Source organism: Aquarana catesbeiana, linkage group LG03, assembly GCF_042186555.1.
Source record: "Aquarana catesbeiana isolate 2022-GZ linkage group LG03, ASM4218655v1, whole genome shotgun sequence".
NCBI lineage: Eukaryota > Metazoa > Chordata > Amphibia > Anura > Ranidae > Aquarana > Aquarana catesbeiana.
The window spans coordinates 601,830,004-601,845,273 of record NC_133326.1 but is presented as its reverse complement, the minus strand read 5'-3'; the positions used below and the strand labels follow the sequence as shown (position 1 = coordinate 601,845,273).

Here is a 15,270-nt window from a genome sequence, read left to right as displayed (position 1 = left end):
GAGTTCACCAGAGCTTCACAGATTGTCACTGGAGTCCTCTTCCACTCCTCCATGATGACATCACGGAGCTGGTGGATGTTAGAGACCTTGCACTCCTCCACCTTCCGTTTTGAGGATGCCCTACAGATGCTCAATAGGGTTTAGGTCTGGAAACATGCTTGGCCAGTCCATCACCTTTACCCTCAGCTTCTTTAGCAAGGCAGTGGTCATCTTGGAGGTGTGTTTGGGGTCGTTATCATGTTGGAATAGTGCCCTGTGGCCCAGTCTCCGAAGGGAGGGGTTCATGCTCTGCTTCAGTATGTCACAGTACATGTTGGCATTCATGGTTGCCTCAATGAACTGTAGCTTCCCAGTGTCAGCAGCACTCATGCAGCCCCAGACCATGACACTCTCACCACCATGCTTGACTGTAGACAAGACACACTTGTCTTTGTACTCCTCACCTGGTTGCCGCCACACACGCTTGATATCATCTGAACCAAATAAGTTTATCTTGGTCTCATCGGACCACAGGACATGGTTTGAGTAATCCATGTCCTTAGTCTGCTTGTGTTCAGCAAACTGTTTGCGGGCTTTCTTGTTCATCATCTTTAGAAGAGGCTTCCTTTTGGACGACAGCCATGCTGACCAATTTGATGCAGTGTGCGGCGTATGGTCTGAGCACTGACAGGCTGACCCGACCCCTTCAACCTCTGCAGCAATGCTGGCAGCACTCATACATCTATTTCCCAAAGACAACCTCTGGATATGACGCTGAGCACATGCACTCAACTTCTTTGGTCGACCATGGCGAAGCCTGTTCTGAATGGAACCTGTCCTGTTAAACCGCTGTATGATCTTGGCCACCGTGCTGCAACTCAGTTTCAGGGTCTTGGCAATCTTCTTATAGCCTAGACCATCTTTATGTAGAGCAACAATAACGATAAAACCAGATTTAACACACCTGCTCCCCATTCACACCTGAGACCCTGTAACACCGAGTCACATGACACCGGGGAGGGAAAATTTCTCATAGAGGTGTACTCACTTTTGTTGCCAGCAGTTTAGAAATGAATGGCTGTGTGCTGAGTTATTTTGAGGGGACAGCAAATTTACACTGTTGTACAAGCTGTACACTCACTACTTTACTTTACATTGTAGCAAAGTGTAATTTCTTTGGTGTTGTCACATGAAAGGATATAATAAAATATTAACAAAAATGTGAGGGGTGTACTCACTTTTGTGAGATACTGTGTGTGTGTGTGTGTGTATATATATTTGAAACTAAGTATGTAGATATTATCTCCATTATTATTCGTTTTTGCATAGTTTACCAGAAAGCAATTGCTCAAGTGGCACATTTTTATTTGCAGTTTTCATATTTCCATTGTTTTAGCTTAACATTACTTTTTTTTTTTTTTTTTTTTGTGCAGAATAAAAGCCATTTGATTGGTTAACAGATAACCCCTGCTTTTGTCCTATGTGCTTTCTTTCTTTGCCATCTAGAGAGTGCACCCCTTCCACCAGAACTTCAGCCACTTCTCTCAGGGACATTAGATGGAGTCAACGTTACAGACCCTCTGGTTCTCACATACCTGCGTAGACAGAAGCGAATTCAGGAAGCAGAGCGCAGGCGCAATGCAACCATCGTAGAAAGATTTGAGAGGTTTTTCAATAAGAAGTATTATCTTCTTCGTCGCAGGTAAGTGCTTGGAATTGGGTGTTTATGTTAAAGTGGTTGTAGCCCTAAAGAAAAAAATGCTCCTGTCCCTTTAAGGCATGATATATTGCATTATGCTTTTGTAGTGTCATTTATTCCTTTCCATGTTGTACAATGCCTGTTCCTGTGTTCCCTGTGTAAACTGACCACACTAATCATGGCTGCAGATTCATGATAGCGTGTTCAGTTTACATCCCTCTGTCATCCTGCTTGTGTATTCAGCATCTGTGCATCTCCCCCTCCCTCTTTAGTAGTCTGTGTGAAGCAGATCTCCTCCCCGCCCCTCCCTTCCTGCTTTGATTGAGAATTCTGCTGCAGCTGCTCCTCTCCTTTAGAAAAGTGGTTGTAAAATCACATCTATCATATACTTTTAACCTCTCTGTTTTAGGAACATATTAAGTAGTGTGTGTTTTCTTTATCATACATTGTCTTGTTTTGGCTGCTTTCTTTTGGATGGGTGGGGGTTCGCCATTGCGCATGATGGTTTGCCATAGCGCACGCAAATTCGCAGCTGTGTTGGCGGCCATGGCGCATGCAGCTTGCCACACAGAACATTGTGCGCACACAGAGCCGTGCGTGAGCTGTAGCTCTAAGGATGGTGCACGAAGACTTGCTTATATGTGTGCGTGTACACAGCTGCACACGTCTGCTGTGACCGCATGCGCAGATCATCCCAGCGCACAGCCATCTTATTTAAGCAGAGAGTGGCTGACATACAGCACTTCCAAGGGACAGCTGTGGGACACAGCAGGCTCTGAACCGTTCACTTTCAGCAGTTCATTCTTACCTGGGTCTTGCAATGTCTTCAAAAAAAGAGGAGTGGGGCTAACACTACAGGGAAGGGCACATCTGTGTCATTGCTGAGAAGACTAGTAGAAACCCTAGTGTTGTATCCCCTGAGAGACCAGCTCAGAGCAGAGTTTGCCCATCAACATCCTGGAGTTGCAGGTGGTACGTCTGGCCCTACGGTCCTGGACGGTGGAACTTCAGGACTGCTCTATAAGGGTTCAGTTCGACAATGCCACTGCAGTGGCCTATATCAACCACCAGGGCAGTTGAGCCATTCAACTCAGGAGGATGTGAACCAAATATTAGCCTGGGCAGGGGGACATGTGCCAGTTCTATAGGCGGTCCATATCCCGGGGGTAGAGAACTGGGAGGCAGATTATCTTAGCCATCAGCAGATCTGTCCGGGGGAATGGTCCCTGTTCAGGGAAATTTGCCAGCGATGAGGACTGCCAGATGTCGATCTGTTGGCATCCAGCTTCAACAACAAGCTACATCCGTTTGTGTCTCGAACAAGGGATCCCCTGGCAATCGGAGCAGATGCTCTGGTATTTCATGGAGCCAGTTCTTCCTGGTTTATATTTTCCCCCCGATCCCTCTCCTTACACATTTGTTGCACAGGATTCGGAGAGAGGGGGTTCCAGTCGTCCTGGTGGCACCAGCCTGGCCCAGAAGGCCCTGGTTCCCAGAGATCGTGAGACTGACAATAGACGGATGAAGTCATTGGTACAATAAATATTATTCGAGGGTGGTTACAGATTCCCTCTATCTATTGCACCTATGTATTACCTTGTCTATTCCTATAGTTAGCTAGTCTATTAAATCTCTGATCACTGTTGATATCACTATAATACAAGGTTAGCCATGAAACCAAGCAAACTGCTTAATAAAACAAAGTCTTATTTATTTCCCAAGAAAATAGGAAAACGCTAACATGAAAATACTAAAGAAAGATAATACATAGCATATAAAACCAGAACATATAATGCAAGAATATCAAAGATACTTATCGCAATGCTTTCCTCCAGATTTTGTTTCGTCAGCTGGGGTCAGATGGCAAAGAGATAGCTCTCTAACTCGTTCAGTCCTTTATACTTCAATCATACACCATCCAGACCCAACCCCATTGCCATCCCATCTAGACTTTTGACGAATCACATTTATGGGGCAGTCCTCCTCATTGTATTATATTACTGTTCGTCCTGCTGTATTGGTCTCTAGGGGCAGCATCGTCCATGTCTATGTATCCTGGTCAATTTTCAATGCCTTTGATATTTTGATCTTCTGTAGCAGGACATTCATCAATCATCTTGTCAGCTATTGGCCCTTTCAAGTTTGCGTTATAACAGACAGTCCGGAGCCAAGCGGGAATTCAGGTTCAACTGCCACCTACAGGAGGTTGGGACACTGGCAAACAGAACAATTGTAGGCCAGCGTATAATCCCTCATTTACCAGCATACCGCAATTTTTAATAAAGCCTGTAAATACCTTATCTTTGATCTCTTCTGGCCGGTCACAGCGGTCACCCTCCCTCTCTAGCTTGTAGATCGGAGGAATACAGCAGCCAGAGGTTAGGTGACCGGTCATAAAAGAGCAAAGATCAGGTATTTACAGGCATCATTTAAAAAAAAATCAGGACACATTGGTCTCTAAAGGTGAATGGGGTCCCCTGGGGGGACTCCAATTGCAGGGATTTCTACATACCTGAGGCTTAAGTCTGGTTCTGCAGAACAAACAGTCCATTCCTCGTCAAGGGATCCCACAGTCAGTCAGTCTCCCAACATGGTCTCCACTGGACATCACTTAAGTGTTGTAGGACTTTCGCCTGAGGAAAGGTATGGAAGTTCTCCTTCTGACAGTTCAAGTGGCCTGGTCCCTATGCTGAAGGACACCGAGGGTGCTACTTCTGACATCATTGTCTTGCCTTGGAGACCAGGACCCTCAATCTGGCTCTCCTAATCTGGTAGTCTCCACATGGAAGGGGTGGGTTTTGCAACTGGGTGCTCCTTATCTCCTGCTTGGAAGGAATTATCCATTGCTAAGATCCCCTAGATTGTCAATGGGCAAAACACACTTGAATCCTGCTGCAGGTATCTGCTATAGTAGGAAAAGTATGTCACCCTCTCTATTGCTAACCATGGTCATCAGGAGAAAAAAGAAAAGGTGATCAGAAATGCAATGTTTTCTGGCTTTTTGCTTACATATTATACCTAAAGAGGATCTGCCTTGAATCCTGGCTATGCCACTATGTCTACTTTCTGCAGCTTTCAAATCAGCATCTCTCAGGACTGTACCCAGATCCCACTGCATGGAAGACACAGGGTCAGCCTGCAACATTGCTGCAGGCACTGGACACTAGATTTGGTGTTCACCCCCTTTTACAGCAAGAAGTAGTTAGCCCTTAAGATCCACCCATCTGGTGGAGCCCTATCCCTGAAGACCACCTCCAAAGAGGAGGTATGCCCCCCGAAGCAGGGAGTTAATATGTCTTTTCTTAGGATGTAGCACCCGAAGCTGTGGGGTAGTGAGTTTGAGACTGAGCCCCTTCCTTTACAAGGGGGTCCCTCCCTGGAATTGGCTCAACTGGGATCAAATCCACCCCTCCCTACCTTTTGAAGTGGTCCCTGGATCTTAGGCACCTGCCTTAGTGCACAGCAGGGTGGCAGTTAGAGCTGCACAATTAATCGTAAAAAAAACGTGATCTCGATTCACCCCCTCTGACATCTGTCCTGCTGAGTTTGCCAATTCTTTCATATAAACAAGTGGAGAGATTATCTGCTCAGTCAGCTGTCAAAAGAAAGCATCTGGGCAGTCTGCCAAGTTTAGAACTTGAAACATTGTAACTAACTTGCTTCTTAGATCAAAGGGATAAACTTCTCTATGTAAACAAATAAACCCAGCAGTCTGCCAACAACCTGTAAATGCAGGAAGTTTAACCACTTAAAGTCTAAATATTTTTCTGACACTTCTTTCTTAAGTTAAAATCAATATTTTTTGCTAAAAAAATTACTTGGAACCCCCAAACATTATATATATATATATATATATATATATATATATATATATATATATATATATATATATATATATATATATATATATATTTTAGCAGAGACCCTAGGGAATAAAATGGCAATTGCTGCAATATTTTATGTCACACTGTATTTGCCCAGTGGTCTTTCAAATGCAATTTTTTGGGAAAAAATACACTTCAATAAATAAAAAAACGAAACAGTAACGTTAGCACAATTTTTTTCGTTTTAATGTGAAAGATGATGTTACGCCGCGAGAATCGTGATCTATCCTCTAAGCAAAAAAATCGTGATTCTCATTTTTAGCCAGAATCATGCAGCTCTAGTGGCAGTGTGATTCCATAGGTCGGGAGCAGTCTGTCGCACAGCAATTGAGACAATTCAAAAGTGTGGTGTAGCCATGGAGTGCCATGCAACGCTTTCTCCCTATGCAGGTACATTCTATTGCAACAGCTCTGCAACACACTTCCTCTTTGCTGGTACATTCTGTTGCAGCAGGCCTGTCGCATATAGCTAGACTTGGATGCACTGGTGCATGTGCTGTATGCTAGGCCCCCTCCGGAAGTGGTTTCCTGTTTCTGTACTCAACTGAAGATGCCATTTTGAGCACGTGCCGTCCAGACACACTGCAAAGAACAACTAAGGCATTTCCAGTCAACCTGATAGTAGTGGTAGATGCAGCTATTTCTTGCCTCAACAAATCTCTGACAATTCCAATTAGGGACATTCAGATCTTTAAGGACTCTATGGACAAGAGGTTGGAGGATGTCCTTAAAGCCTCCTTTACTCCATCTAGCTCAGTTAAGCAAATGACCCTGGTATTTGGCCATTTGTCAGACCTTTGAGGTTTTGGGCCAAACATTGGTCAATCCTTACAGATTCCTCAAGTCCTCCAAAGGTTGAACAACTCCCAGTGGGCTTATGTTACTGGCCATTGTACAATGCAGGCACTTTAGAACTTTGGGTGGATCCTCATCCTCCAGAAGTCTGTGCTGGATCTGACCCATCACATGAAGTACCAAGGCTTAATTTTGGACATTGGCCAGACCTGAGTATTTCTACACCAGGAACAGGTATTGACCCTCCAATTTCGTGTTCGGCCTCTTCACTCCAAAAAGCTCCCATCAGTCTGGTTTTGCATAAGAGTTCTGGGCTTGATGGTAGCCTTATTTGAAACAGTGAGGTTTTCCAAGTCTCACTCCAAGCCCCTGCAGCTTAGTGTTCTAACTGCGTAGGACAAATTACTTCACTCTCTGGATCGGCACATACACCTAAGCCGGGATATCCCTAATCTGGTGGCTGACTGGCCCTGCTTTAGAATTGGCAAAGTAATTTCTCCTGTTAACCTGGATGGTTCTTATGACAGATGCCAGCTAGTTGGGCTGTGGAGTCGTCCTCAGGTCAGGGACGGTTCAGGGAACTTGTTCATCAAGGCAGTTCAGACTTCTCTGGAAAGAAGGGCTTCAGGGAAAACCGACGAGGGTTCAGCTGGACAATGCCACAGCTGTGGCTTTGAAATCAATCTTCAGCGTGGCCCAAAAGAGGAGGCAGATTCTCACCTGAGCCAAAAGATATATGTTCTGATTTTGTCTGCAGTCCACATTCTAATGCCCTGTACACACGGTCGGACATTGTTCGGACATTCCGACAACAAAATCCATGGATTTTTTTCCGACGGATGTTGGCTCAAACTTGTCTTGCATACACACGGTCACACAAAGTTGTCGGAAAATCCGATCGTTCTGAACGCGGTGACGTAAAACACGTACGTTGGGACTATAAACGGGGCAGTAGCCAATAACTTTCGTCTCTTAATTTATTCTGAGCATGCGTGGCACTTTGTGCATCGGATTTGTGTACACACGATCGGAATTTCCGACAATGGATTTTGTTGTCGGAAAATTTTATAGCAAGCTCTCAAACTTTGTGTGTCGGAAATTCCTATGGAAAATGTGTGATGGAGCCCACACACGGTCGGAATTTCCGACAACTAGGTCCTATCACACATTTTCCATTGGAAAATCCTATCGTGTGTACAGGGCATTAGAGTGGACAATTGTCAGTCATCAGCGGCCTAAATCTGGGGGAATGGTCTCTTCACCCCAGAATGTTCTGGAGGCCTCTGTCACCGGTGGAAGACATTGGACATGGATTTGTTACACCCTTACATCAATGGTAACCCTATGTAAGAAAGATCTCACTATAAAAACGTTTCTGATACTTAACATCTTGCATACAGGAAGATCGCTTAGTGCAGTGGGGATCTTTAGTGTACTGAGCACCTACCACAACCAGCCCTAAAGCAAATCTTTAGTCCTAGCATACACTTTTTTTCATTTTATAAAACCATTGTAATAACAATACAAACAATAACTACTTTTGACAGTCTAATATAAGATTACTTGAAAAATCCCCTTTCATGTTGTGAGTTTTGCCTGTCTGCTGGCTATCTCTTTCCACAACTTCCTGGATTCCCTGCATGTTTGGCATCTTCTCCTCTGTTGTTTACTCTGTTTCTAAGGACTACATATCCCATAGTACCTTGCTGCCTGCAAGCAGTGATTCCTGTACTGACTCCGCCACCCGAAGCTCCTCATCTCAGTAGTTCAGAAGGCAGGCTCTGTGAAATGTGTGACAAAAAATTCTAGGAAATCTTCACAAACTAAGTTTACAAACGTCAAGATCATTCAGGTTAATAGGAGTAGGCTAGAAAAAAATAAATAATTTTGTGTGGAAGTGAATATAATTACATTTTGACCATAGACATGCAATTTAAGTATGAAATGTAGCTGAGAATTGCAATTTACAATAACATCATTATTAGGATTCTGTAGATATTTTGTTATACTGCATTTTAAAATATATTAAAATTCCTTATGTATTTTTGTTGTCTGGCTTAGTTTCCTGATGACAGGCATTTCGCTGCGAAATCTCATTGTGGGCCGGCCATCACTGGAGCAGTTAGCAGACGAAGTAGCATTTGCCAGTATCAGATATGAGGATTCAAGGCAGCAGGAAGACAAGGCAGGAGCGCCTTCCACAAGTGAACCTGAACATACAGACTTGTAATTTGTGCTTTGTGGAATTTTTGTGGACCAGGCAGTATATCACTAGACTGTGATTAATTTTTTTTTTTTTTTTTTTTACTATTTTTGTACATTTTTTACTGAAGAAAATTTTATAGACCAAACCAACCACACAGCTGTGAGATGTGCTAGAGATCAAGTATTTTGGCAGAAATAAATGGTTCTCAATGTACTTGGAAAAGGTGCTAAAAGGATTTTATTTTTTCACCTCTTTAAAATATTAGTCCAAAGATCGTCAACTTCAGCTGACCTACTAATTATAAAATATAACTAAAGGCAAAACTTTTTTTTTTTTTTTTTTTTTAGTTTTGGAGAGAGTGGAGATGGATTAGAATACCTGCCAGGTTTCTGTTGCTGTTTGTGCCCTGTTAAGAAGATCCACCCTCTCCTATTTGTCATGTTTACCATTATCTCTGAAAGTGAAAGTAAAAGAAAATCCCAAATTTTGGGTTGTCCCCAGAACAGGATAAGTAAGAATATCTTCCAAGGGGCACACTAGTTCTGGTGACAACCAGGGATTTTCTCATATTTCCTGTTATAGCTTTTGGACAGGAAGTGAAATCTCTCCAATAGGACATAGATGGCAAATATAAACCTTACAGGGGTTATAACCCTCCATTACGCTATTAAAAATTAGGGATGAGCCGAACACCCCCCTGTTCGGTTCGCACCAGAACAGGAAAAAAGTTAGTTCGAACATGCGAACGCCGTTAAAGTCTATGGGACACGAACATGAAAAATCAAAAGTGCTAATTTTAAAGGCTTATATGCAAGTTATTGTCATAAAAAGTGTTTGGGGACCTGGGTCCTGCCCCAGGGGACATGGATCAATGCAAAAAAAAAAGTTTTAAAAACGGACGTTTTTTCAGGAGCAGTGATTTTAATAATTTTAATAAAGTCAAACAATAAAAGTGTAATATTCCTTTAAATTTCGTAGCTGGGAGGTGTCTATAGTATGCCTGTAAAGGGGCGCATGTTTCCCGTGTTTAGAACAGTCTGACAGCAAAATGACATTCCGAAGGAAAAAAGCCATTTAAAACTACTTGCGGCTATTGCATTGCCCGTCCGACAATACACATAGAAGTTCATTGATAAAAACGCCATGGGAATTCCCCACAGGGGAACCCCGAACCAAAATTAAAAAAAAAAAATGACGTGGGGGTCCCCCTAAATTCCATACCAGGCCCTTCAGGTCTGGTATGGATATTAAGGGGAACCCCGGCCAAAATAAAAAAAAATGACGTGGGGGTCCCCCTAAATTCCATACCAGACCCTCCAAGTCTGGTAAGGATTTTAAGGGGAACCCCGCACCAAAAAAAAAAAAAGACGTGGGGTCCCCCAAAAAATCCATACCAGACCCTTATCCGAGCACGCAACCTGGCAGGCCGCAGGAAAAGAGGGGGGCACAAGAGAGCGCCCCCCCCGAACCGTACCAGGCCACATGCCCTCAACATTGGGAGGGTGCTTTTGGGATAGCCCCCCCAAAACACCTTGTCCCCATGTTGATGAGGACAAGGGCCTCATCCCCACAACCCTGGCCAGTGGTTGTGGGGGGTCTGCGGATCCCCAGATCCCGGCCCCCCCCCCCCCCCGTGTGAAATGGTAAGGGGGTACAAAAGTACCCCTACCATTTCACTAAAAAACTGTCAAAAATGTTAAAAATGACAAGAGACAGTTTTTGACAATTCCTTTATTTAAATTCTTCTTCTTTCTTCTATCTTCCTTCATCATTTTCTTCTGGCTCTTCTGGTTCTTCCTCCGGCGTTCTTGTCCAGCATCTCCTCCGCGGCGTCTTCTATCTTCTTCTCCTCGAGCCGCTCCGCACCCTTGACATGGGGGGAGGCTCCCGCTCTTCTCTTCATCTTCTTCTCTTCTTCATCAACTTCTTCATCTTCTTCTTTTCTTCTCTTCTTCATTTTCTGCTCTGGGCCACTCCGCATCCATGCTGGCATGATGGGAGGGTCCCCGCTGTGTGACGACGTCTCCTCGTCTGACGGTTCTTAAATAACGGGGGGCGGGGCCACCCGGTGACCCCACCCCCCTCTGACACACGGTGACTTGACGGGCCTTTCCTGTGACGTCACGGGGAATGCCACAGGGAAGTCCCGTCATGTCCCGTGTGTCAGAGGGGGCGGGGTCACCGGGTGGCCCCGCCCCCCGTTATTTAAGAACCGTCAGACGAGGAGACGCCGTCACACCGCGGGAGCCTGCCTCCATGCCAGCATGGATGCGGAGCGGCCCGGAGAAGAAGATGAAGAAGAGAAGAAAAGAAGATGAAGAGAAGAGCAGGAGCCTCCCCCCATGCCATGGGTGCGGAGCGGCCCGAGGAGAAGAAGATAGAAGACGCCGCGGAGGAGATGCTGGACGAGAACGCCGAAGGAAGATCCAGAAGAACCAGAAGAAGATGAAGGAAGATAGAAGAAAGAAGAAGCATATAAATAAAGGAATTGTCAAAAACTGTCTCTTGTCATTTTTAACATTTTTGACAGTTTTTTAGTGAAATGGTAGGGGTACTTTTGTACCTCCTTACTATTTCACACGGGGGGGGGGCTGGGATCTGGGGGTCCCCTTGTTAAAGGGGGCTTCCAGATTCCGATAAGCCCCCCGCCCGCAGACCCCCACAACCACCGGCCAGGGTTGTGGGGATGAGGCCCTTGTCCTCATCAACATGGGGACAAGGTGTTTTGGGGGGCTACCCCAAAGCACCCTCCCAATGTTGAGGGCATGTGGCCTGGTACGGTTCAGGAGGGGGGGGCGCTCTCTCGTCCCCCCCCCCTCTTTTCCTGCGGCCTGCCAGGTTGCGTGCTTGGATAAGGGTCTGGTATGGATTTTTGGGGGGACCCCACGCTGTTTTTTTTTTTGTTTTTTTTGGCGCGGGGTTTCCCTTAAAATTCAGGTCTGGTATGGAATTTAGGGGGACCCCCACGTCATTTTTTTAATTTTGGTTTGGGGTTCCCCTGTGGGGAATTCCCATGCTGTTTTTATCAATGAACTTCTATGTGTATTGTCGGACCGGCAATGCAATAGCCGCGAGTAGTTTTAAATGGCTTTTTTCCTTCGAAATGTCATTTTGCTGTCAGACTGTTCTAAACACGGGAAACATGCGCACCTTTATAGGCATACTATACACACCCCCCAGCTACGAAATTTAAAGGGATATTACACTTTTATTGTTTGACTTTAAGCATTATTAAAATCACTGCTCCTGAAAAAACGGCCGTTTTTAAAACTTTTTTTTGCATTGATCCATGTCCCCTGGGGCAGGACCCAGGTCCCCAAACACTTTTTATGACAATAACTTGCATATAAGCCTTTAAAATTAGCACTTTTGATTTCTCCCATAGACTTTTAAAGGGTGTTCCGCGGCATTCGAATTTGCCGTGAACACCCCAAATTGTTCGCTGTTCGGCGAACTTGCGAACAGCCAATGTTCGAGTCAAACATGAGTTCGAGTCGAACTCGAAGCTCATCCCTATTAAAAATGTAAAAAAAGTTTTGCCTTTAATCTTACTTTAAAACTTTGTTGCTGACCCCGATGAGATACAGATACTCCTCATTTAACGACTGCTTGGACTTACGACCAGCTCTCCCTACCTAAACGTCGCACTATACATCATTGTATAGTACAGAATTTTCATTTGTGTTCTGTACTTATGCAAATTAAAACAACGCCTCTGAGCTGGAGTTTTGAGTTTAGACCTTTTTCCACAGTACAGAAGGAAGAGGAGTGAAGAATGGACGCTCGCTGCCAGTGAGGAAACCGGGTACATCACAGGCTTCTGTGTCAGGTAAGTGACACATAATGGGCTACTATGCGATGCATAGTAGCCCATTATGCTTTACCTTTGTAGGGAAACAAAGAGGAAGTAAAACCCATCGGGGTTTACTTCCTCTTTAAAAATGCTTAAAATATTGATTTCTTGTGACTCCTCGTTTAACAACCAATTCGTTTAACGATCTGGTCGTTGGAACGGAACCTGGTCATGAAGGCTGAGTTCACACTGGCTTAAGAATAGGTGTGAAAAACTCCCCTCAAACGCCCATGGACAAAATTCAATAGACAGCACATTGTGCTGTTCACATTACAAAAACATGAATCGTTAGCGTCGCTTCGCTTCAAAATTGAAGCTTTGTGTCGAGTCAGGAGGCATTGAAGCTTTTCAATGTCTCCCATTCAAGGCTTGGCAGGCGTTTTCGGCGTGGTTTTTGGAGTGGTTGCGGAGCGTTAAAATCTGTCACTTTAACGCTCATCAAACGCTATAAGACCACACATTAGGTCGTTTAGGGATCGTTTTAACTCTTGTAAAACGCCCCATTCTAAAGCTCATTGACGCCTGTCTGACGCCCATACTAACGCTTTACAAACGCTATAGGAGCGTTTGTTGAGCGTCAGTAATTTAGCAAGTGTGAACAATCCCTAAGTGAGGAGGAGTACCTGTATACAAATTAGGAAAGTTCAAAAGGCCAGAAGTCCTTTTTTTATTCGTGTTTTTTCTGGGTCAGTGACTTAACACATTGAAGAAGCAGAGTCAGTGTGACAGCCAGGTAATTAGCATTCTCAGAAGGAGAGGTCAGCAGTGGTTTCCTCCATGTTTCTCTCACAACAGGTGTACTTTACCAAGCAGCTCTGATAATAAACTTACAGTGGGTAAAGAAAATAATCACCCCCTTTTAAAATATTCATATTTTGTTGTTGCAGCCTGAAATGAAGACCATTCATCCAGCTGTATTTAGAACATCCAAGTGAAAGATATAACACCAACATGTCAGGGGAAAGAAGAAAAAAAAAAAAAAAAAACAGTCGCCGAGTTGGAAAAAGGTTCACCCCCTTGACAGTATTTTAATGAACAACCTTTTGCTTTAACCACTTCCCGACCGCGCACGCTGATTTACGTTGGCAGAATGACATGGGACCGCAAAACAGCGTACGTGTACATCCCTTCGTAATCCTGGGCTAGCGTGCCCGCGGGTCCCGCAGACTCAATGTCCACCGGCGTAAACAAGGCATTTCCCTGTTCTGCCTAGTGACATGACAGGGATCTACTGCTCTGTCATCCCATCTACAGTTAGAACATGCTGAGTGAACACATTTAACCCCTTGATCGCCCCCTAGTGTTCAACCCCTTCCCTGCCAGTAACATTTACACAGTAATCAGTGGCTATTTTTAGCTCTGATCATTGTATAAATGTCAATGGATCCAAAATAGTGTCAAGTGTCTGATCTGTCCGCCGCAATGTCACAGTCCCGATTAAAAATCACAGATCATCGTCATTACTAATAAAAAATAAATAAATAAATAAAAATGCCAAAAATCTATCCCCTATTTTGTAGACACTATAACTTTTGCGCAAACCAATCAATATACGCTCTATTGCGATTATTTTTTTTACCAAAAATATGTAGAAGAATACATATCGGCCTAAACTGAGAAAGAAATCTGTTTTTTTTATATATAATTTTTGGGGGATATTTATTATAGCAAAAAGTAAAAAATATTGCTTTTTTTTTTTCAAAATTGTCGCTCTTTTTTTTGGTTTATAGCGCAAAAAAAAAAAAACGCAGAGGTGATCAAATACCACCAAAAGAAAGCCATATTTGTGGAATAAAAAGGACATCAATTTTTGTGTGGGTACGCCGTGTGCAATTATCAGTTAAAGCGATGAAGTGCCGAATCGCAAAAAATTCTCTGGTCATTACGGGGGTAAATTCTTCTGGGGCTGAAATGGTTAATGACAGCCTTTAGTCTGTTGGGATTTGTCTCTACTAACTTTGCACATCTAGACTGCAAAATTTACCCACTCTTCTTTGCAAAACTGCTCAAGTTTAGTTAAATCTGATGGTGACCGTTTGTGGACTGCAGTCTTCAATTAGTTCCAAAGATTTTCAATGAGGTTTAAGTCTGGGCTCTGATTAGGCCATGCAAGGACATTCACCCTCGTCTCCTAAAACCACTGTGTGGTCATTTTTGCTGTGTGCTTTGTGTCATGGTCATGTTGACAACTTTCTGGCAGAGGGCAGCAGATTTTCCTCAAGAATTCAATGGTATTTTGTCCCATCCATCTTTCCTTCTATCCTGACAAGTGCTTCAGTCCTTGCTCCAGAGAAACAACCCCCCCCCCCCCCCCCCCCCCAAACAGGATATTACCACCTCCATACTTTATTGTAGGAATGGTGTTATTTGGATGGTGAGCTGTATTGCATTTCTGCCAGACATATATTTGGTGTTGAGGCCAAATAATTACATTTAAGTCTCATCTGACAATTACACCTTTTTTCCATGTGGCCTTAGAATCTTCAAGGTGCGTTTTGGCAAAGCTCAGTCATGACCGCATGCGGTCTTTCTTGAGGAGTGGCTTTTTTCTTACAGCCCTCCCATTGTTGTCACATGCACACAGTGACCACTCTGTCATAAATTCCTGCAACTGCTTCAGAGTTGCTCTAGGCCTCTTGGTAGCCTCTCTGACCAGTTTCCTCCTGGCCCCCTCATCCAGTTTTGAGCGACATCCTGATACAGGGAGGGTCTGTGTTGTACCAAATATCTTCCACTTCTTAATAATAGACTTCATGCCTGGTTCACACCTTAGCAGGTTGCAGTTAATGCAGTTCCAGGTGCATTTTGCATTTTTCAATGCACGCTTTAAATCCGTTGAAGTTTATGGAACCAA

General features: G+C 44.0%; 1 protein-coding gene across 1 annotated transcript in view; it reads left to right on the top strand.

Annotated features, from left to right (window-relative positions):
- Positions 1-8,776, top strand: part of GGCX (gamma-glutamyl carboxylase) — a 68,492-nt gene extending 59,716 nt beyond the window's left edge. The window contains exons 14-15 of the mRNA XM_073622088.1: positions 1,486-1,681; positions 8,419-8,776. Of these exons, the coding sequence (XP_073478189.1) occupies positions 1,486-1,681; positions 8,419-8,587 (365 nt within the window). The 3' untranslated portion in view covers positions 8,588-8,776. The remainder of the gene's footprint in view (positions 1-1,485; positions 1,682-8,418) is intronic.
- The last annotated feature ends 6,494 nt before the right edge of the window (positions 8,777-15,270 follow it).